The 24,140-nt window shown below is 50.1% G+C and overlaps 1 protein-coding gene across 7 annotated transcripts in view; it reads right to left on the reverse strand.

Moving 5' to 3' along the window:
* The window catches only part of ITSN1 (intersectin 1), a 221,646-nt gene that overhangs the window by 33,624 nt on the left and 163,882 nt on the right, over nucleotides 1-24,140 (reverse strand). For 3 of the 7 annotated variants that reach the window (XM_040483992.1, XM_040483993.1, XM_040483996.1), the window contains 4 exons: nucleotides 23,195-23,240; nucleotides 20,708-20,829; nucleotides 17,494-17,611; nucleotides 15,659-15,850 (listed from right to left, as the gene is read on the reverse strand). In XM_040483992.1, the coding sequence (XP_040339926.1) occupies nucleotides 15,659-15,850; nucleotides 17,494-17,611; nucleotides 20,708-20,829; nucleotides 23,195-23,240 (478 nt within the window). Of the gene's footprint in view, nucleotides 1-3,395; nucleotides 5,371-13,766; nucleotides 15,291-15,658; nucleotides 15,851-17,493; nucleotides 17,612-20,707; nucleotides 20,830-23,194; nucleotides 23,241-24,140 lie in introns of those variants that run through there. The other 4 variants (XM_040483995.1, XM_040483994.1, XM_040483998.1 and 1 more) reach the window with 3 other exon arrangements.

Raw genomic sequence — 24,140 nt, forward strand, 5'->3', positions numbered from 1 at the left:
CCCCCCCCCCCCCCCGCCGAGAAACACTGACATTACTGGAAACTGAAAGCCCGGCCAGGTTGACAGCTCTGAAGCAAGGATGGTGCAAGTGACCCGCAGATTTGCTTAGAACGACTGAGGAGTCGGAAACAAGGACCCGGGAGGAAACATTAACGGGAAATGGCTTGCTTTGGATTTCAGAAGTTCTGAGTCAAGTTTCACATGGTATCGTTGTTGTTGTTGCTGTTTTAAGTTTATTTATTTATTTTGAGAGAGAGCGAGCGAGCGCGCAAGTCGGGGAGGGGCAGAGAGAGGAGGCGAGAGAGAGAATCCCAAGCAGGCTCCGCGTTGTCAGTACAAAGCCTCACGCGGGGCTCGAACTCACGAACTGTGAGATCATGACCTGAGCTGAAGTCAAGGTCCCGACTCTTAACCGACTGAGCCCCCTGGCTCCCCTACGTGGTACGGCTTTGAAGAAGCCCAGAGCCCGAACAACAGCAAAAGGTCTAGAGTGGACTATTAGTCCAAGAATCCCTGGTGCCGGGCCAGTTTGGGGTGAATTGGGGGTCTGTTGCACATGGAAGGGGGGGGCACGAGGAGGTTGCACGGCCTCCTGCTCCGGGCAGCTCCAGCATTCGCGTCCATCCACCCAGAGGACCCATGTCAGAGCTGACCCAGCTGACAGGTGCCATGTGACTCTGGGCTGCTTGCCGCCACAAATTCCACCCCACGCCGTCCACCTACCAGCCTGTCTGGAGGCAGGCGGCTGGCTCAGATGGCCTCTCCAGGCCCCAGCGTACAACAAAAAGCAAAGATTTTGTGGGGAGATTCGTCTCAGCATTGTATGCCAACAGCGTTGGCTTTGAATGGTCTTTTTAGCTACTGAACCGACCCACAGGATGCTGTTTTAAAAGTTCTTGCTGCTGGATGCCAGACCAAGAAGACCATTACAGGCTGGAAATAGGTACTTTGAGCTAAAAAATATCCTTCCTTTGAAAATTTAATATTTAGAAAAACAAACGAGTTTAAAAACTCCATTATTCAGAGCAGGGTAAATGGAAAAGACATTTCAAATAAGAGAGTTTTCTTTAAGGGTGGAGGGACGTGGTTCTTCTCTCCTTTGGGAACCAGGATAAACATGATTTTCTGGCTCCCTTTCCCGGGGCAAAATGAGAGAATACAGCAGAGCAAATAACTTTTCACGGACATCTCGGTGTGATGAAGGGATTCTTACAACTAACTATAATCCACTCACAGCTGAAATAATATTGCAAGCGATTCCGGGCACTTAAAACCGATCCCTAATTACAGCCCACATAAAATTCCCAATCTATGTGCCGTCCCTTGTAATTGTGTGTAGTTAGACACATTCACAAAGTGGAGAGTAGCCGTGAGACCCCTTTGAGAGTAGTTGAGTCTGGGGCACTGGAGAGAATGTGGGAAAATCTTACCCAAAAAGGTCATCTTGTCACCTCAATGGGACAATGTTCATAGGAACAGCATAATCTAAATAAATTGCTTTATTCCAACAGTAGTACATGAACACATGCTCGATGTAAACAGTTCAAAGCATACAGAAGGACTTAGGGTACAACCAGGGCATCGCCCCTCTCATTCCCAACCCTTCTCCTTCCGTTCTCAACAAGGTCCATGATTTTAAAAACCAAACCAGCCCCCACAGCAAGCCGGCCACTGGACAGACCAAATAAACAGGCCTTGTTCCTGTTATGAAAGGGCCAAAATATACTCTAAGATGGTCAATAAATATTTATGAAGTTCCTACGAAGCCCAAGAGACACAGGAATGAGCAAGATAATGCCCTTGTCCTCAAGGAAACTCACAGCTGGGAGGGAGACGCGAACATGGAAATTAAATTTGAAATAGCAAGCAGCGGAGAACGTTCCGGCAGGTCTGCGAGGATAGTAGAGTCTGCAGGGCTCAGAAGTACATGCTCCTTGTCCCGAGGGAGGAAGGCTCTGCGAGGAGGTCCTACTTGTGTGTGTGGGGGGGGGGGGGGGGGGGTGGTTCTGCATCAGGGAGGATGGGGCCATTATGTTGGGGGTGTGGGGCCGGCATGCCAAGTAGGTGCAGGGACACTATGGGAGATAAGGTGGGAAGCGGGAAGGCAATAAGGTGGGCAGTACATGACATCACAGAAGGCATAATGCCAGAGGGGCCAGGCGAGAAATCCCACAATACGGAAACCCAGGCAATGGTTTTTCACCTTTAAGAGAAAGGATATACCAGTGTGTGGGGGGACATTCTGCCCAAATTCTCCGGCTAAATGGCCTCGGCCACCAGGATACCTGCTGGAGCTGGAGCTCCTGTCTACACCGAAGCCTTCTCCGGGGCGGGCCTCAATGGGGGGGAACAGGGGCCTCGTGGCTCTCGTGGCCCCTGCCAGGCTACACTGGATTTTTCTGGGAAAATGAGTCTGATTGCGTTGCCTTCAGCCTCCTGGACACAATGGCACATGTGGGATGGCTTGTCATGTAGGAAAGGCTGCAATGGATACGACAGAAAGGAGGTTCTCCGGCCAGAGCACTCCCCCCCCCCCCCCCCCCCCCCCCCCCAATCCCATTCTCTAAGCTGTGAGCTCGTGCGCTCCCCCTGTGCCGCTGTGCTTGGAGCTGGGAATTGGTGGTGAATGCGGCGGGCTGGGTCCTTGTCCTTGGGGAGCCCTGGTCTGCCGGAGGCTCGGGCATCCCACCTAGACTCTGGTTCTGGCCAAAGCACAGGAAACTCACAAAGGGCATCACTGCAAGCCGCCCGTCCCTGAGACCTCAGCGTTGAAGTCCTTAAGACTGGATTCTTATGGGGGTTTAGAGGAGCTGGGTGGGCATGGGGACCTGTAGCAGGGGGAGGGGGAATGTCACCTGATGGCACCAAAGACCCCCCCGATGCCTTATGTCCAGCCGAACCCAGGCAGCCCTCTCCAGCCTGTCTGGGGGAACTCGCTAGACCCATTAGGCTGGGTCCCTCTGGGGGCTTCCATTCAGCCACACTCAGCATTAACCCCGTAGCTTCAAAGGGTCAAGGTGGCTTCCAGAAGAATAACAATTCTTCTAAGAAGGGGAATCCAGTCTACGTGGGGTGCCAGGCAGTTTAATGACTGTTGAGAATTTGCAAAAATCAAATTACTCTCAGGGATAGATCTCTCTTAATTTGCCATAGGTCACTTTTAACTAAAGGCATGGCGTTCATGGCTTTATAACGGATGCTGGGGTCCCTGGTGCGGCCTCGGGCATCCCACGGTGTGCACTCGTTCGCTCATTCCTGGCCCCACTGATGTTACCACCTTTGCTTTCCTTTCTTGCTGAGCCTCTGCTTTCGATGCCCACCACCCTGCGGTATCTCAGGGACCCTCAGCAGCGGCCGCAAGTAAATCCTTCGGGTACACAAAGCAGGCTGGGGTGTTAGAAGTACAGACACATGTTTATTGGAATGAGAGGCAGTAGGTTTGACTAGAGGGACCTGGGAATATCTTCCAGAGAAGCAGGGATGTGGCTTGGACTCCATCAGGCACATGGCAGTTTCGGGTGGGGAAGTAGCGAGGGATCCAAGTAGAGGAAGCGGTTGGAGAAAAGGGGAATAGAGAGAAAGCAGATGCTGGGGTAACAGGGAGTAAAGAGAGGCAACACTGCATGCTCGCGTGAGCCACACGGTTCCAGGCGCCGTATGTATGTGAACTCACAGAGTCCTCACCGACAATCCTGTGTGGCAGCTACTACGCCTATTCTCCCATTGAACAGACAGGGAAACTGAGGCACAGAGAAGTTAAGTGACTTGCCAAAGCCTCAGTTAATCAATGGCAGAGGGGGTCCTACCCCGGAGTTACTGTTCTGAACCACCATGCCTCCTGCCTTGCTGGGAAGGTGACGTATTAGTCAGCTAACGCTGCTGTAACCACGTCCCACAGACCACGGGGCTCACACGTGAGAAATGGAGTCTCACAGCGCCGGAGGCAGCAAGTCCAAGATCAAGGTACCAGCAGGTCTGATTTCTTCTAAGGTCTCTCTCCTCAGTGGGCAGGTGGCCGTCTTGTCCCTGCATGCTCACATGGCCTTTCTTCTGTTACAAAATCATTGCTGGTGACTCTTTGCGTCCAAATGTCCTCTTCACATTGGAGGTAGGGTCCACCCTAATGGCCTCATCTTAACTTAATGACCTCTTTAAGGTCCCAGCTCCAGAAACAGTCATATTCTGAGGTACTGGGGGGAAGGGCTTCAACGTTTCAATCTGGTGGGGGAGGGGGACACAGTTCGGCCCGTGGGGGGGGAGGTACAGTCAAGGAGTTTGAACAGCAGAGTGAGACGTCTACATTTTTGTCTTGGTTGCAGAGCTGGGAAAGGTCCGGGCCGTGTTTCGGAAGGATCGCGGTGGCAGCTTCATGGAGGCTGGGGGAGGGCTGTGGCCCCTGAGAATGGCGGCATGTTTGGAATCACACAAGAAGATTTAGAAGGCCCGATGTCCCTGCGGTAGCCCGGACCAATCAAATCCACCTGGCCGGGGTTCCGCCCGGGCCTCTGTAACATGTGGAGGCTTCCAGGAGGCTCCCACGTGCAGCCCAGAGTGAGGACCACTCCATCAGAGGGAGCCCCGAAATCAAGACACCTGGTGCGAAAAGGGAGCAAAATTCAGAACCCAGATCTGTCCAGGCTCACGTAGCACGAGAGCGTCACAATTGTTGAACCGATTCCAGACCCAGGTGGGTCCCTCAAGCGACGTGTCCAAAGGGAACTATGGTTGTAACCCAGAATGCCGTCCCTCCATCCATGGCCTGGAGCTCAGACAAGCCTCTGACGCTGTGTCCCTGGAGGTCACACTGCCACCACCTGACCCCCAATGCTAGGCCTAGAGCTCAAAAAGGTCACTCTGCTCATCGGCCTCCTTGAATCGATGGGACAGTGGAGTCCACAGGTGCATGGTGACTTCTGCTATCAGGAATAAGCCCTCCGCTCTTGCTGTCTTGGGAGATGGAGACCCACAAGAAAACCAAAGAGTGGGCCCGAGGGTGGCCGGTCCCCGTTCCTCTCCCGACACGTTCCCGAGAGACCTGGCTGTGAGGATGGTCTGGTCCGTGGCACCCGAGGCTGTTGGGCCGGCGGTAGCCAGGCTGGGTCAAGGCGGCTGTGTCTCCTCTGACAGTGACCCTTGGCTGGCCGGTCCCGGGACCCAGCTCTGGCGGTCCAGCGGGGCAGGCATCCTCCTCGTCCCAGTGGAACTTTCTTCTCGAGGGTCTAAGCATAGCCCGGTCCCCTGCGGTCTCTCCTAACTTGGCAAACTGACCCCGGTGGGACACAAGAGACAACCTGAGCCCGGGACATTTCCTGCTCATTTCCAGCAACTGCATAGCTGCGCTCAGGTCCCTGCTTTCATGGAGCTTCCATTCTAGTGGGGGAGACAGAAAACCAAATACACGCATAAATATATGGTAGTTAGGGCGGTTATAAGAATGATGAATGACAATTCTTTTGACTACTAAGCTCATTTCCAGTCCCAGGGTCTTCTCACGTGAATTTATCTTTTAAGCCATGGTGGCTTCCCAAACACAGCTTTGTGCAGGGTTCGAGGTCACATGCAGCGCAGAGACTGAGCACCGATGTGTCCTTTCCTTGCAGCCTAGATGGGGAGGAAGGAGCGAGACCGTCCACACAGGGCTCCTGAACGACCGCCATGGGCGGTCACGACATGCAAGGGTGCAAGGTAGGCGCTGTCCTCTGGTTCATAAGCTACCGGGGAGATGGGGCGTCGCACAACGATCAATCGTACAAGGGGGGGTACCATCGCTACTTGTAAGTGCTGTTCCTGTGTGGGTCTTTGTGGGATCCGGCCTTGCCCCCCAGGGAGCTCACAGTCTTGGGCGGGAGATGAGTATCTGTGTGTCTGTGCATGTGTCTGAGTCTTAAAATCCACTCATCTTCATGTATGATGAGTTACTAGCAGCTCAGCAAAGAGCTGAGTCACGGCGAGTCGGTGGAGCTGGGCTGGGCAGCAAGGAGAGGAGGAGGGGGAAGATGGGAGGACCAAGGTAGAGAAGACAGGGAGGCGGTGGGGGGTGAGGTGGGGGGGCGGGCTGTAAGGCGGGGAGGAGACTGTGATGATAGCAGGGAGGTGCAGGTCGGGTAGGACGAGACAAGCAAGAGTGGGGCCGGACAACGGGTGTCCACGGACCCCAGACCGATGACACTCTAGCAGGTTGAGTGATGGGATCTCTAGGTGGCGAAAGGCCCCGTGTCCACGCTGTCCACACTGCTCATTCCCTCCCCAGTTCACACCCAGCATGCGCGGACCAGTGATGCAGGTGGGCATTTCCATCAAGCGGTTTGGAGGTCAGAGGAGAGGGTTTGCAAGAGGGCGTCTTGGAAACCCACTGCAGCAACAGAAGCCTGGACCGCTGTGGAGGGTCCTCACGGTTACTCAAAAAGGGGCAGAGAGAATGTGAGATCGGGATGGTAGCAACTAGCTCTGGAAGGGGCTCAGCCCAGGGCTTCCCTTCTTCGAGCGTCAGGGTCCCCTCCTGCAAGCTGGAGGCCCATGTCCCCTGCACCTGCCACACCTTTTGGTGTTAGAAAGCTGGAAGGTGTTTGGATGACGGCAGCCGTCTACGGGTTCCACCAGCAACTCAGAAAGGAAGGCGCCGATCAGGGAAGGCTTCCCTGAGCAAGCGACGACTGAGCTACGCTAAAGACGAAGCACAATGAGCTCTCAATGAGGAGCAGGGAAGAGAGGGGTCCAGCCGGGAGCAGATCAGGCAGGGCCTTGAGGCCCAACTGCGAGATTTGGGCCATTATCACTGGGAAGCCCTGGATGATTGTTAGCAGATTGCAACTTCCATTTTTAAAATAGCTCTCTGCCCACGGGGTGGAGAAGAGGCTGGAAAACAGTGAGACTGGAGCAGGGACGGGTTAAAAGGCTGATGGTCCTGGGGCGCCTGGATGGCTCAGTCGGTTAAGCGACTGACTCTTGGTTTCGGCTCAGGTCATGATCTCACGGTTTGTGGGTTCAAGCCTTGCATCGGGCTCCGTGCTAATGGTGTGGGATTCTCTCTCTCTGCCCCAACCTTCCCCCCACCCCCCCAAAATAAATAAATAAACTTAAAAAAAAAAAAAGGCTACGGTCTTTATGCAAGGGCTGGAGAAACTTGGTCACCCTCAGGGCCTTTGCGCTTGCTATCCCTCAGGCTTGAAACACGTTTCTCCCTGACCTTTGCCTGCCAACTCCTCTGCAGTCAGACCTCCACCTCTCCACAGAGGCCTTCCTGGGCCATCCCATCTGCGATAGCCCTGGCCCTCAGTCACATCCTGGCCCATTTCATCCAGCAGCAGCTGAAATGACTTATTTGTGAGCTGGTGTTCTCCTCTGGCTCCTACAAGCTCCATGAGAGCAGGTGCCCGGTCTGTGTCTCACTGAGCACAGCCCTGTCACCTGGCCCCGTGTTCCTTGGCCACGACTCTCCTCTCCGGGAGTGCAGGAGAGGAGGTGCTTGCCAGGAAATGCAGGCAGACTGGACCCCTCCTGGTCTCCCAGGAGCTGTTGACACAGCAGGGTGGAGGGGAGGGGCAGGGGAGGGAGGGGAGCGGACTGGCAGATTACTTCTGCCCCTTGAGGATGGGGTGAGGGTTCCTACCACGAGGGAGCCCGTGACACTGGAGGGTCGTACTGAGGACTCAGATGTGGGGGTCTTCCCACAGCGGCCTCAGAAGGACAAGGTAATGCCCCACAGAGGAGAGGGTCATCCTGGCTTCCACTTCTCTGCTGGGACAGATCATGGGGTTCAAACTCTGCCGGAGGCTTGGCAAACAGACCAGACGCATCCCAGACCCAAAGCCGTGGATGCTGAGAGGCATGTCCGGGTGTCCGCGACGGGGCAGGAGAGAACTCATCTCCCAGTCTTTAAGTGTGCTGGAGACGGCGCTTTGGGGTGCCCCCCACCCTTGTGACACATGTCCCTTATCCAAGCTGTACGGTTGCTTAAAAACAAAACACAAAAGAACGAGCTCCTGGCACGTCTGGGGGCCAAACATTCCAGTCTTTCTTTGCTGGCGAGAGAACACAAGGCCACAGAATGCAGAGATGAGAAATAAGGGATCCAGTGACTCAATGCATGTGTGACAGGTTTATTGTGGGGCGCTGCATGGGCCTGCCAACCGGGTCCACGGACGTGACATTTAGAAGCCTCGCACATTCCATTTGCTCTGTCGGCCTCCCTGACGCCAGCCGCGTTGAAACACAGGGCAACTTCTCCCATTTGCCAAGCATCCGCTGACGGGGCTGGGTGTCACCGCACATTGAGGGAGCGTGAGGAAGGTGCTTACTCCAACACAGGTGGGCCTCCCACTACTGGAGAAAAGGGGACCCCGATCTGTGCACAAATGAATGAGATGGCTGAAGGTTTTAAGGAAGCTGTCCAATCTTTTCTCTGCAAAATCCCTTATCTACAAAAGCACTGCTTTCTGTAAAGTCTTAAAATGCACACAACCTTCTGTCTCGGTTTATTGCAAGAAAGGAGGAAGCCAGTTAAATGGATTCCTTCACGCCCAGGACCAGGTGCAAATGCCTTTTCTCTCCTGTAAGAATGACAAGAAGGCTATTGGGGGGGGGGGGGGCTTACTACCTGCTGGGTACAATTATTATCCCTCCATATGTAAATGAGGAAACTATAGCACAAAGGGGTTAAGTCACTTGGCCACAATCACACAATTAGGAAGTGGGAGAGCTGGGATTTGAACCCATGTCCCGAACCACCACCCTGTATCCCTTCCTGGCCTCTATAAAAGCCCAGGGTACCGTTACGTCAGACTCCTCCATCGCCACTATCTGCCTACAGGAAAATAAAATACTCCAAAACTTTAAGAGAAATGGAATGAAATATTACCCTGAACTTGTAGACAGGCCGTGTTAGTATCTTCGGCGCCATGTTTTTCTGGCAGAGGCCAGCCATGGAAACGGAGACGCTAAGGCAACCGTTCTCGGGGTGGCACTGAGCACGGGCGTCTCTGGCAAGCCTGTGTCTTTGGAAGATCCTGCAGTGGGGGTGAGCCGGACTAGAAGGGTTGAGGAGGCGGCTGCGTCCTGAGCCTGAGCACTGAGAAGGTGCCACAAGGTGCAGGCATCGGGCAACAGCTCCTCCACCCTCCAGCTATGAGTGAACCACACACGGAATGGTCTCCACCTTTCCACACAGACAGTCGTGGTTATGGGAGGCGGCTGGTGCTGAGGTGCTGCTGTTCTCACGTGGCACAAGGTCAAAGGACTAGCCAGGGAGAGGGGGAGGGGCCTCTGAGAACGTCACGCTCTCAGCTCACAGCGCAGGGCTAGTGCGCACGGCTGGCTCTCCCTGATTTGGATTCCGTGGACCCATCCGGGAGCGGGGGGAGGGGGGAAGGGGGGAGGGATGGGGGTGGGTAGGTGGATGGCATCTCTCTGCATGCACATGCGCGCGTGCGCCCACCCCTCCCGCCCCTAGACCTCCCCCCACTTTCCTGGTGGGGCCTGGAGTGTGGCGGGTGGACCCCTTGAGCTCGAGTGTGTGTGACAGGGGACCAAGAAGGGAGGGGGCAGCACAGGACGGGGAAGGGGAAGAAACCAGGGGAATCAAGTCGTTCAACGGAGTGAAAACAGGCTCCTTGATGAAAAACGTTAGATAAAGTGCTTTTGCCCCTTGTAGGTCACTCGGGAGCAACTGCACGAAGAGGAGGATCTGCCCAACTTTAAAAAACGACGGGCAGAGTCAAGGGGACACTTCCTCTTTCGAGGCTTGCAACATCACCCTGATCTCAGGTGCAGGGCAGATGTGGGAACCGCAGCGGTCCGCCTCAGCCAGAATCTTCTATAGCGTGATGGGTCTGTTTTCACCACCCCACCCAATATTACCAAGCTAAAGACGGAGGCGTGCACGCGCGTGCACACACACACACACACACACACACACACACACACACCCAGCCTGTTGACAACATAAAACAATAACCTGGTATTTTCTGAGAGGTAGTGTGTGTTTAACAGCAAGTTGCCCTGGTATAATTTTGTAGCTGATTTTCACTTTTGACAAACAAAACCTTTTAATTTTTTTTGTGAATCAAATCCTATCATTTAAAAATGACCGGGGAGGGGCGTCTGGGTGGCTCAGTTAAACATGGGGCTCTTGATTTCAAGCCAGGTCACGGTCTCCCGGCTCTTGAGATGGAGCCCCAAGCCCTGACAGTGTAGATCCTTCTCGGGATTTTCTCTCTCCCTCTCTCTCTCTCTCCCTGCTCCTCCCCTGTTTGTGATCTTTCTCTCTCAAAATAAATAAACATTTAAAAAATAATAAAAATTAAAATGTCCAGGGAGTTTTTAAAGAACTTCCTTGGGGCGCCTGGTTGGCACAGTCAGTTAAGAATCTGACTCTTGATTTCAGCTCAGGTCATGATCTCAGTTAGCTCGAGCCCCATACTGGGCTCCACACTGACAGTGCAGAGCCTGCTTGGGATTCTCTATCCCTCTCTCTGTCCTTCCCATGCACTCTCTTTCTCTCAAAATAAACTTTAAAAGATAGTAAAAAAAAAAAACCCCCAAAACAAAAAACAACTTCCCCCCAAGTGGCAATGGAACCCTTTGAGATGGAATAACTACACACCAGGAAACATTCTGGAAACCTGGCTTTTTGTGTGTGGAATTTTCTTAAAGAAAAGCCCAAGAGAATTCTGGCCGAAGTGAAATAGTGAAATATTCACATACAGCTATCGTGATCTTTGACCTTATTGTGTTCCCCTATCCCACCAGATCCAAAATATCAGACATTTTGAAGACTTGGGTTGTTTTTTTTTTTTTTTTTTTTTTTTTTCCTGTGCATTTTGGGACCACTGGCAGTCAATGTAGTTTTTCATAAAAATTCTCTTGGGTGTTTTGGAACTAAAAGGAATGAATAGGATTAACGTATACTTTTGCTAGAAGAAAAAAATGAATATTCACTCTCAGGAATTAATTTTCAATTTGCCAGGAAGCAGGGCTGTGATTTGTTGGGCCCGTTCCCCAACTGTGATCTGGGTGGTTGCCTCCCTGACCCCGTGCCAGGGGTAGACCTGGCCCAGAGGAAGGTTGCCACACCCTGGCATCTCTGGTCCTTGGCCTCCTTCACGGACCAGATGAGCAACAGACCCCAGGAGCAGCCCCTCCCAAGAACACAGTTGCTGTTGGGAAACTCACAGCTAAAGGAAAGGGGCCTGCAAATGTACCTCGGTATCCTCTTGGGGGGGTGATGTGGTGTGCCTGGAATGGAACCCCCAGTGCCTCTTCCTCGTGTATTAATTGCTCAACCCACTCGTTCAAACAGGCATTTCTGAGTACTGAACCTACTATATGCCAAGGTGCGCATATAGCATATTGAGCAACAGAAATTGCGGTTTTATAGGTGAGAGGTGGGAATATTGGTGATTCCATGTTTTAACCTACTACTGAGAGGGTTTTCTTAAGCTGGTATTACCAGGGTTTTCTTCGGATGGGATCAAAGAAGGCATAGAGAGAGAGCCCAGTTGTCATCTGCTTGTGGGAGTCTGGATCTGCCCAGTTCCCTTCCAGAAACAGGGCAAACACCAGTTTCTGCCATATGTGTAATGGTGTAATATTTTTTACTTTACAAAGGGAAGAATCCTTCCTTTACATCAGCTTCTCCAGGGCACCCTTTTTACGCAGAGGCAGTCCAGGCTCTGGCCCGCTGGCCGCCACTCTGTTCCCGCTCTGCAGCTCTCTGGGCCCTGCTCTGCAGTGCAGAGAGGCAGCTGACCTTAGGAAGGCAACTCAAAACTGCAAAAGGAGGGTGATCTCATTTGGACACGTCTTGTCCATATGGCGCTGTACCCACAGATCAGTTGCAGATACATTCACGTGACAAATCGGCACCAATTATGACATTAAATGATTTAATGACCAGCTGTTCTTGTTAAACGACTAAAAAAAAAATCTAACATCTTTAAACTCTGGGGCCAAAGGAGATACCTAGCATCACTTTGCTAACTTAATTAAAAGATGCTTTTTCTCTCCTTTATTCAACTTCCTGTTAAGCAGATTTTCTGAGAACAGGACTAAAAGTACTTTAGTACCAAACTGCATACAATGGGGAATAGCCAAGAAGAGTACGATCAAGTCTAAAATATAGAACCAAGATTCTGGGACACTTTTTACGCCACAGATACAGAGCATGAACTTATTACATGATTAAGTTTACTCAACAGTAGTTACGGAACAAAAGCAGAGACTACCAGCAAGGCACCTATGTTAGCCGTGAACAACCAGGTGAACATTAACCACAGTGGCCAGTGGGTGGGACGGGTTTCTCAACCTTGGTACTGGTGACATCTGAGTCCAGATAATTCTCCGTGGTGGGGGTGGTCCTGTGCCCTGCAGTGCAGTTCACAGCATCCCTGGTCTGCACCCACTAGATGCCGGTAGCATTCCCCCTGGTTGAGAAGAAGTGGATCAGATGGACACTCTATAATCAAATGCAAACCACATGGTTTGAGGAGGAAAGAGCATGTCCTGGGGAACAACCTGTGTCCGTTCACAGACCAGAAGGAAGCCTGGAGGAATGATCTATAGAGAGGGGATTGTAGAGAGAGTTACAGAGTGCACAGCAGTACCCACCTTGACAATGTGTCATTTCAACCAAACTCAAGGCTGGAGAAGAAACATTGGCTTATATGGGGGAAGGGCTCCTGGGCAAGAGATGGGGCTTGCTGTCTTGATCCTTGCTCCACAATTGGGGGGCAGGGAGGAGGTTGGGGACAGAGATCTCTCCACCCACCTCCTGGCCTTTGCACGTCCTGACATCTGTGCCTAGAACAGCCACTTCTCCTTCCGGCTTCATCTGGCCCCTAGTTCTTTCAGGTCTCAAGTTAAATATCACTTCCTGCTGGGAGGGTTCTCTGACCCTCTCCCTGCTGCCACCCTGCCTGCCCCAACTGGATGTCCTGCTCAGTGGTGCCTTGCAACCATACTTCCAGCACAGGACTTATCACCTTATCACACACAGCCCATATATATTTACATGTACTGCGGTAGTTTGGTTTTCTGCTGGTTCTTCCCATTAGAACACAGACTCCATGAGGACAGGGACCCTGTCTCCAGTAGTGACTGAGCAGCACACTCTCCCCGGAGTCCCATAGGATGCCAGACACGTGATGGATGAGGGCCCCCCCCCCCCCAAATAGAACCCATTGTTCAAATGAAGGGCAGAGGAGGGTCGCTAAGTGAAGTTCATGATCGGAAGCAAGTGCATGGTCATCAGAGCAAAGTTTCTTCAACACATACACTGGTTTATTTCTGCAAAGGCGACAAGACTGGCGTGTGCGAGGCAGAAACGGATGGCGGGGAGCAGTATGGAAGCCGTGAAAGTCTCCATCTCCACCCACACGTTCTCTGGATGTTCATCAGACACTTATTACGATACATCTTTCAGAGAAATGTTTTGTACCCTGAGTCCAGTCACACACCTGTCAATGTATCAAGGACGCGCACCAAAAGCCCAAAGAGACAGTTAACCGCTCAGCTGCGCGGTAGTTCTAGTCTTCAAAACCCGTCTTATAAGGGGCCATCCTCTACTCCTTGATCAGGGAGGAGCGGATAGCAAGGTGGGGGTGGGGTGGGGGGGTCAAAGAAGACTCCGTGAGGAGCGGATGGCGTCTGTATCTCAAAGCCCAAGCGTCCCCATGGACACATGGGCAGCTGGCCCCGGCTGCCATCTAGTCTGTCTGGTTCCCCATCACCACTGCCAGGTTCCAACATCAAAACACAGAGACATTTCCGTCTAACTTTTGTATGAAGAATTTAATTATCTATACACGTAACTAATCCAAAAGGTGGTATTACAGTTGTTAAAGCCGCAGGTTTATGTATTTATATATCTTACATTCATATCCATGAAAATACTGGAGCGCAAGGGAACGAGGGGAAGCAGCCCCCATTCTCCGCGCCGTGTGAGTGCGGGAGGGGCTCTGCACAGACGCCCCCGAGGGAGGCGTGAAAACAGAAGGTGACTTCAGGTTACAAAGGCATTAGTGGAACCGCGAGACTGTGCTGAGGCTCCCCCCACCCGGTGTCCTGTGCTGTCAGCAGCGGGCATTTTTATTGAGAGCTTCCAACTAGTGTTTAAAAGACACAACATGGCTTCAGCTACAACACATCTAACACATACACGGACCATGAGCTCCATTTCGTATTAATCTGCAGAAATCCCACAGTCTAGTTTAAAAAAATGTAAACATTGGAAATTAATTGCAGGGAGACTTCTATACATTCTTTCTTGTCAAGAAAATTACGTGTTCAAAATCGGTCATTCCGTGAAAAGTAACTGGAATAAAAACTTCATGTAACAGAGACTAAGGAGAGATTGTAGATACTGTTGATCGTGACAACCTCAGCGGCGTCGTCTACTGATTTTACGGTATGAAAACACGCAAGATTAAAAACCCCAAACAGAAAACACCAACTCAACCAGATAAATCTGAGACCGAACAAAAAAACACAGGTGCTTTCTCCTGTGGCTACAAGGTCACTGTGCAAAATCAGATTAACGCAATATGATTAGAGCATCGTACAAGGTGGTAGCTTTCGCCATGGGAAGAACTAAGTTCTTATGTACAGGATGTATTATTACATGCTCGGCAGGGTACATCTGATACACACGAACAAGCGCCAAACACCTTCCGTTTAATTGGGGTCGTTCTACACGGCTTTAAAACAGATACACTGAATTCCTCTGCTTCCACAGCAGGGGGCGGGGGAAACCCAAACTACACAATGTCGTTGGTAACACTGGACAAAATGAACAAAGAAAATACATCAAGTCTCAGATTTATGGACATTTGGAACATTTTTTTTTTTTTTTCCATAGCACACGCAGAATTCCTTGATAGTGGGTCTTTTTGCAAAACCAAAATGGCAAAGGAGTAATTTATTGATTTTTATTAAAAGGCTAAAATATATTTTTAAAAACACTTTTAAAACTATCGAAAGCACCTGTGCAAAGGTGGGGGGGAAGTCAATTCGAGTCACTAGGAAAGCCACAAAAGGACCCACTACCCTGTGTAATTTTGTAAGGTTTGCTTCTATCTCTGCAAGTCATAACTCGACATTGTCATCACGTGCAACTAAGGTAAAATGAGGTAAACTGCTCTGCAGTGAGTTCTTCTACTCAGAAGGCAGTAGGTGATCATGCTGGAAGTCACATGATCAAGGCTGCATCTCCCATCATCCCTCTGGGCAGTGATATGGGATAGTGGGTCTCTTTGAGGACTTTCAAGCCTGAGGGGGGGATGGACAACATATGATTCCTAGAAAAAGGAGGAAAACAACACATAAGCAAAACAAAACAATGAGCAAAATTCAAGCTAGGAAAATGAGTCAGGCATGTCAACAGCATGGTGCCAAAATGATCAAAAAAAAAAAAAAAAAAAAACAAAAGGGGGGGGGGAGGGAGGGGACATGCAACAGGAAAAAAAAAAAAAAAACAAAAGAAAAGAAAACAACCCCACAAGATAAAAGTCTTGCATTACAGAAGGTCTTCAAAGAGACTGTTGCGAATGCAGCAATGGTCTAGCTTTACGTTCTGCAAACAAAGCTCGGCAGAATCAGAGCAATGCTGCATGTTTTACCGGAAGGAACCAGACAGGAGAGACAACGGAGCCGCTCAGGCACTTACATTGCTGGCTTGGGTCCATGTCTGTGGTCAGCTTCACGTAGTTGGAGGGGAAGAGCCCCACTTGTCCATTGACTTCTCCTTTCCACCAGTCGGGGTCCTCCTTGTTGAGGACGTTGATGATCTGGCCCTTGTTGAAGGCCAGTTCATCGTCGTTCTGGGCGATGTAGTCGTACATGCCGATCACCTGGCACACTGCGGAAGACACAGGGCCAGGTGAGAGCTGCCTGGCCGAGAGGCACGCGGAAGGGGCCACTTGGGGTCATCAGATATGCCCACGTGTTAGTGCTGTTCTTTCGGGACAGGGCAGAGCGAGGGCAGCAGAGGAAGATGGGTTAAAAACCAAGACGACAGCAAAATTTCACATGGAGTCTTTAGTTTACATAAACCCTTCCTCTTTCTCATGTGGACTTGTCAGCAGAAAATTTACACTGATGACTGAATGCTCATGGAATCATTTCTATTTGAGCGGAGGGGAACTCCTTAAAAATGCTGACTCTGGAAGCCGGGTCAGCCGTGCATCCCGTGCATCCCGGGGACTTTGCTACAGTTCTCTGCTTCCTTTCTTGCTTCTCCTTTTGTCTTTTTAAGGTGGAAGGTAATTATCATCTGATCTCCCCACAAACCCAAATCTTCCTGAACAGTGAAAATCCGTGTTTTATTCTGCTCTATCTTTGTGTCTCAAACTTTTGTCTCAGAGGAGAAATTTCCACATTCAAGAATAGTTTTTCTTGTCTCTTTTTCCCTCGAACCTATGGGAGGTTAAACTGCCTTCGTTTCCTGGCATTGTCACACTTTAGATAAGACCATACAGTGAGGTCGTGCCCCTAATTACTCTTTCTTAACCAACCTGTATATGGGTGTAGGTTTTTCAAATTCTCCAGCTAACTGACTCACTTCAGCAAATCCTTTCTGTGCGTTTCAACCAACCTGATGACAGGGACACTGCCAGGCATCCCCCCAAGGCGGGGAGGGTGGGGGGATCCAGCTGGCACCACACCCCTCCGCCCACACGAGGCCACAGCTCAGGCAGAGAGGCCCAGCTGGGGCTGGGCACAGTCCCGGTTTGCCAATCCTTTCGTTTCTTGCAAAGGCTGCCAAGTGTGAATCTGATTTCACTGGGATGTATGGCAAGGACACGAACGAAAATTCTGCATTTTCCACAGATGCCACCCAAGAACTGGTAGCTTTAAAGACCTAAGGCAGAATCCTGCTCCCCTGACCTCACCCGCCTCAAATATTACCAAAGCATCTAATTTGGTCTCTCCGGGCAGAAAATAGCCAACCGGCTCAGCCGCAGTGCCCTCTGTTCTTTTGAGTCCTTTAGGAGAGTGTGTGCAACATCCTGCCCAGTAAGCGAAGCCCCTCTGTTCACAGGAAATGTCACAGGGGAGTTATTTTAGTCTTCAGTGAACAGCATATTGCAACCAACAGAACCCCGTGGCCTCCAGCTCTATCTCCTGACCTATTTAGACCCCAGCCATTTATGTTTAGGAGCTCCCTTTTGTCCCCTCACCCCCTCGCCCAAATCCCAAATTAAATAGCTGGAAGGAAATCAAGAGAAAAATCTGGCTTTAATGCCGCAGCATTCATGGCTGCTTTAGGAAGAGGGTTCCAACAAGGGCCCTGTTGTACCCAGAACAGCAAAGCTGCTTAGATACTTGGTCCTTTTGAAAAACATATTCCAGATCACATTAGTTGGGTATCAGTCCCGGCAAGCACAGGAAGTGCTTACAGCAGATGTGAGAAACAATCTAAGATACTTCGGGAGAAAACCGACTGGAAAGACCAACGTGACCTGCAGGCCGTCTTCCAAATAGAGATCGTAAACCACCTACCTGCCGGTAACGCCGTCGGCTTCGGTGGCTCCGTTGGAGTGATTTTGCTCGTCCCGGGGCTTAAAAGTTTTACATAATTAGCGGGGAACCAGCCTATCTGGCGCTTTTTCCCACGTGCCTAGTAAGAAAATAATTACATCAAAATGTTTAAGAGGCTCATGATCCTTCGTGATGAAGTTTTTGCTATGCAACAGAGCACTCGTACAGTTTATAGAAAACTGCAAACCAAGTGGCATTAACACAGTAGAATCTCTCACTTACTTACTAGATTATGCAACGAAAACCCCGTAGCTGAAATTCAAATCGTGGCAGTCATTGGTCAGCAAAGCCTGGAGTGTTTCTGCACAGGCTGGGCTGTGTGGATCACAATTCCGTGTGATGTGGTATGTCCTAGCTAGAACCCTTGCTCGGGCAGCGCCGGCTCTGATGTGTTAATTTCAGGTAATGTAGAGATTATGGCAAATGCCAACATGACATACGGATTTCACAGGAATGAAAGTAGTAACCATCATAAAATACTACTAATCACAGCAGGCCACACTTACTGGTGCTTTTGATGAGTCACGTCCTGCACTGAGCAGGTTACATGTATGTATCTGCACAATGCCGGAAGGGAGAATCCTATTATTTCTCCCATTTCCCAGATAAAGAAAGTGAGGCCCAGAAAAGTTAAGTGAGTTTTGGCGTTATAAGCTAGTTAGTGGTAAGTCCCTATTTACCCTCACGCCTCATTCTTCTGGACGATACAAGATAACATACTGTAATATTTACAGGACATAAAGAGTCTCAACTTGACATTGTTTTCAAAGACCATCAGGCCTCCATGACGGCTACAGCCATTTCCAGTGCCATTCTTTTCTCCTTCGCTCCCATCTGATTCAACACAAGACCCGTTTACTGAGTGTTTACATGCTGGGTGTTGTCGGAAAGGGATAGCCTATGACATGGAGGAACGGATAATAAAGGTGGTGAGCTGAGACCTGCAATTTTTGACTCACTCTGTGAGATGGAAGAGTCTAGTTGAGAATCTTGAGCAGCGCTATGACCACACAACTACACCAATGGCAACAGAGAACTCAAACTGGTTTACCCGTGTGCACACGTGCATGCACACACACGCTGTATCTCTAGAAGCAAGACTCTGGTAAAAGCAGTTGCTTTTGGAGCACGTGGGCGGCTCAGTCAGTTAAGTGCCCGACTTCAACTCAGATCATGATCTCATAGTCCGTGGGTTCGAGCCCCGCATCGGACTCTGTGCTGACAGCTCAGAACCTGGGGCCTGCTTTGCATTCTGTGTCTCCCTCTCTCTGCCTCTCCCCTGCTCACGCTCTCTCTCAAAAATAAATAAACATTAAAAAAAAAAGAGCGGTTGCGTTTGAGGATGGGGTGGGTGGGAGACATTTTGCATCCCCTTTGGCTCACTGCTGCATTTTACTTATTTTTTATTACTTTTTCAACATTTTATTTTTAAGTAATCTCTACGCCTACCTTGGGGCTCAAACCCACAACCCCGAGATCGAGTCACACGCTCCACTGACTGAGCCGGCCGGGCGCCCCTCACTTTTGAATTTTCAGCCATGTGAATATATTACCTATTCCCAAAATAAGAAAATGAAGCTAAGAGATAAGAAAGCTTCCTCTACCTTAACTCTGCCCTTCCACCTGCCAACTTATTAAGAGGGAAACATCTGGGTTACTTGTAGCACGCAGATCAAATTTCCCTTTCCTTGTGCTCTGATAGACTTCATGCCCTTGGCTGAAGGGCTAAAGCTTTTATTTTTACAAGGAATCCGCCCACGACGGCAGCCTCTCATTTGCAAGCCCCCACGTGTTCATCTGTCCAGTACCCGCCACATGGCTTGCAACGACTCTGCCATGCCCCTGCAGCTTCACAAGGACGGAACACAAAGCTCACTGGCAATTTCTTCATGTGTGTACCCAGTGAAAGTGCCAGAAGCCCTCCGTGCACGGCAATTCACCCACTTTCCTGTGGATTGCCAAAACGGTTCAAAACTCTCTTCTGAGCAAGGTGCAAGGAATGTGAGGATGAAAAACTATGGTTACTGCTTTCAGAAAGCTGATAACCTACATGCAGACGTGAGAAATGTGTGTGAAAAGCTAAGTAATGACATCAACATCAGTATTAAATACCAAGAGTGGTGCGGGCATCGGGACCCCACCATCATTCAGGGGAAGAAGAGGTTGCTGCTGGTGGGATGGCCACAAAGCTTCTGGGGGAGGTGGGATATGGCCAGCTCTGGCGGGTTGGGGGAGGGCTGGGAGACAACCACGGGTGGGGCACGTTACTCTCAGTGAGGCTAAGAGAGTCTAGGGGAGTCACCTGTTTTCAAGAGAGCAAACCACCAAATGAAATGGGGCTGGAACGGAGATGTCGCCGATGGTTGGGAAGATGAATAGGGGGGCAGCTGAGAAGGGAAGAGGAGCACCTGGGGGCAGCCTGAGGCGACACGAGCACAACAGTACAAAGAGGAGTGGGTCCCAAGACCCCAGAGGTCAAGGTCAGATTCCTGAGCCTGTAAGGTCAGTGTGGTCAGCCCTGCTGGACGGGTTTTATGGCTGCCCACCAGCCAGCTGCCCGAGACGAGTTTAACCTCTGGCTCTACTCCAGGCAAGCTTTTCATTCCACCCAAGACACGTTTCTCTAGTCCTCTGGCTCACCCCGCACTCTGCTGGCACTTGATTTCTTAACTTGCTGCCCCATATGCACAGCTCACCACAATATACAGACCATGCCCTCCTTGGCCTTGACAAAACGGTGAATTGAAGACACAGGCACACGCACACACACACACGGGTCTAAATACGTTGTGTTGTACAGATGTGGCTTTCGTATCACACATACTGCTACCGATGATGAGCTCTGCTTCTACAATGCCATGACACTTGAGATGTCACTGCAGGTGTCCCTCATCATGATTTCTCATGCTATCAACCCTCACTATCTGAACTCAGGGGTGAAAACAAATTTGGATAAGTCTTTCAATGAATCCTTAGCTCTCACAACTCTGCCACTGGCTGTCCGAAGCTCAGAAAACAAACACATAGGTTCCGATGGTGTGCACTCTCCCGACATCCACACGCAGGACGAGGCGGTGCGGGGTTAGCTGTCCTTTGCGATGAAATTGTATCCCTTTGAGATTTTGCACATTCAACTTTGGATGGAGGATTTTAAACACAAGGAAAAGACACTAACTTGCAGCTCTCCTTCCCACCATCCACCTGGGTTCTTTTTTCGGATCAAAATCAGCTGACCAGGGGCCAGGGTGAGCTGCTCGGGACCCGTGGCAGTGTAGCAGGCAATCACCTGTGCGATTTCTGGAAAACAAGACCAAACAGCGCAGCGCAGCGTTATGGTCAGAAGAAGAGCTCCTAGGAAGACACAGTCACCTCCCGGGTTCACAGATTAACGTCATCAAAGCCACTGCACTGGGCTGGCTTTCTACTAAATGAAGATGGCCCACTCAGTCACCCCCCATTCCATGACCTCCAATCCAAAGGCAGCAATCCAGGACTCGGGTGGCCTTTTGGTGCTGCTGTAGGACTTCCTCATCATCTCTCAGAACTCACTGACCAACTTCCCTCCGCGAACCCCACTCCTGTGCCCAATTCTGGCACCTTCTGTCCCAGCCCCGCCCACAATTACTGCGAACGCCCTGTCGCCAGCAGCTGGGCCTCCTTCCTCCCCAGCCCGCCTTCCACCCCGCAGCACTCGAGGGTCAAGTGAATGAAGGAACTCGAGGGTTCCTTCATTCGAGGGTTCACTCGAGGGTTAAGTGAATGAAGGAACTCACGTGGAGCTTTCCCACCGGCCAAGTAAGTAAACAGAGAAATCCTATTTTCTCCAGAAACTTTTGGGAGTGTGGCACTAGCTGATTTACATGTTGTGGCTTTAGAAGCTCAGCCCCACCCACGTGACCATTTTCTTTGTGGCTCACATTTTGAGGGTGATCCCTGAATATCAGGTAGGAATCATGTCAATGCGCGTTTATTTCTTTTTATTTCGAGTTAAAAAAAAAAAAAACGATCTGGCGTTAAGAGGGGAATTTTATGAATAAACAGTTCAGCACGGAAAAAAAAAACAAAAAACGTAAACAGTTCTGTACTTTCCCTGAATGTTAAAAATCTCATGGGGAAAATTCCAGCAGCACCACAGACCAGGCTCTGAAGAGTACATTTCTACTGGCACAGGAGGTCGAGTACGAAAAGACAAAATCCTTCTCTGACTAAATTCTGGCGTATCCACAGCGACTGCTTTCGGAACTTCTCGAAGCAGTGAGGAACAAACTGTTCTATTCCTCCGTGCTCTCTCCCCGTCAAAACAGATCTTGACAGAAAGAAGGAATGAGGTAAAGAAAGACGACAGAAAGAAAGGCAAGAGGTAAAAAGGCTCCCCCTCTGACAGGTATTTCCCCCTTCTCTAAAAGGCACAGTAGCCACAAGCCCCCCATGACCCTGTTCTGCCACCAGCCTCCGGCCACCATGCTGGGAGCGCCAGGCTGTCAGGGGGCAGGTCTGGCCCTGCCAGATGCTTCAGGGAGATCAGGGGAAGCAGGACGGAGGCCAGCTTACACACCTTGGCCCCAGCCCTCTCTGGGAAATCTGTGCTGGGGGAAGAATTCTCCTGTAACTCACCAAGGACTAGCTCTAGATTCCAAGAGTTTCTGGTTTGGAGAGAGTCCCAATTAGTGTCCTATTTGGCCTCGGATTTTCCCGCTCCTCAAAGGACCTGGCATGCACAGCCAGCAATCTGCCCCAGCATTCTTTTCTGTCTTTTGTGTCCCTGAGCAGCTCGTTGGTTTTAGGATAACGTTAAGCCCATCTGGACCCTTTGGAACGGCAATCCAAAAGCTAAAACACTCACAGTGAAAACACAGATTTGACTCGGGTGTTCCAGTATCTGGAGTCTGACTAAAACCCTACGGCAACTTGAGAGCCCACTTTTCTGGGTAAACCTGTCTGGGGCAGACCACGACACGCAGAAGCACCAGATCCCCTCAGCCTGGCAGGAACTCTTCAACCCACCGTTTCCTACAGAACCTCACGACAAAAACGCCCAGATGACCTAAGTGAGGAAGGCGTGCCATACAAACCGTGTTATTTCACATCTGTTTCTTTCTCCTCTCTTTCAGGGTGCTCTTTGTAGCACATGTGAGTTTGTTTACATAAACTAAAGTCCTGAATTCGGAGGGATGGCTATAATTTTGTGCCTTCAATGTGTACCTGAGGCAAAGCAACCCATGGGCTTCCAAATTAAAGGGACCTGTGTTTTGCTGCTCTTTGACTCTTCTCCACTACTTACGTCGTGGGACGGATTGTGCTGTCAGGAGAGGAAAAGAGTGTCCTGGACCTACCAAGAGGGTGATGAAGCAGCGGCTGAGCCCAAATCGTACAGCTCCATGAATTACAACTTGCCACCACACTGCCTGACTTACTTCTTCACAACCCAAGAACGTTCTGTCTAGCAATGTCCCTGCTCCCCATGTGTGAAGCAATAGCCATACTGCATAACCGTGTATACGTTATTAACGGATTTCACGAAAAGGATCTACCCCAACCACTCCTTTGAAAGGTCCTTCTGTCTTTCTTTTTAGGCTTCTGGCCTCTAATGAACAAAGATTCAGGAGCAACTGTCAATTACATTCAAAACATTGAAAAAGAAGCATCAGGGTTTGTAACTTACCAGGTTTTTTTCCTAAACTCCCTGTTTTCCCAGCAGTTCCAGAGCCCTTAAAACAGAGCAAAAGGTCTCATTTGCATACTGCAGAGTTTTGGTCATGCAACTTAAAAAACGATCAATGATGACACAAGCCCGCTCGAGCCCCTAAAGCCCCCTGTTCAGTCTGGGGAAACACAGCAGCACTGTATATCTCCTGACTTCAGATGGGTACCAGGAAACCATGGGACAAAATAAGTACTTTAAAACACACAGCTTTTAGCCTCTTCTTTAGGGAAAAGGGAGCAAAGTATGTGGCACTGTAGGATCCCAGCGGGCTCAAGTTCTGTCTGTATATAGCATACTGTCCCTGGGTCAAACCAAACAGGGGGTGCCAGGCGAGGAAGACTGTTAGTCTGTGTCCTAAACACTGAGCTCCTGCTTATATTCAAATGATCATTCAATATTTCACACACAAAAACTATACGGGCTGTGAACATCTAGGAGCCCGAAATCCAGATTTGCTACATAAAATATTAATATTTAGCCACATTTTTTAGAGGTTTCTTTTTTTAACAACGGAAACAGTACAGTGGCAATTCAAACACACCTTCCCCCATCCCACTGACATCTTTATCCAAAGAGGCAGCCCCTTTCCTGTGTATCCCTTCCGCTCAAATCTTACACTGCTTAACACTGAAATTCCTCTATCAATGCTGGATGTACAATCCATAGAAACAGACCATACTTTTTTTTTTTTTTTTTTTTTTTGCAACTACTAATTGTTCCAAAAGTGCTCTGGGGTTGAATTCCTTTATGGATACTCATGGAATTTTAAACCAGCTGAACAAGCCAACAGAGACCTCGAGTCAGGACAGGGGCCAGACTGTAATCTGTCATTACAAAGTGCTTTATTCTGAATTGATTTTCGTCCTCGAGTCCCTATCTGCCAGTAAATTAAGTTTTCCAATCA

The sequence above is a fragment of the Herpailurus yagouaroundi genome, unplaced genomic scaffold (genome assembly GCF_014898765.1).
Source record: "Herpailurus yagouaroundi ecotype Mexico unplaced genomic scaffold, PumYag 162, whole genome shotgun sequence".
Classification (NCBI taxonomy): Eukaryota; Metazoa; Chordata; class Mammalia; order Carnivora; family Felidae; genus Herpailurus; species Herpailurus yagouaroundi.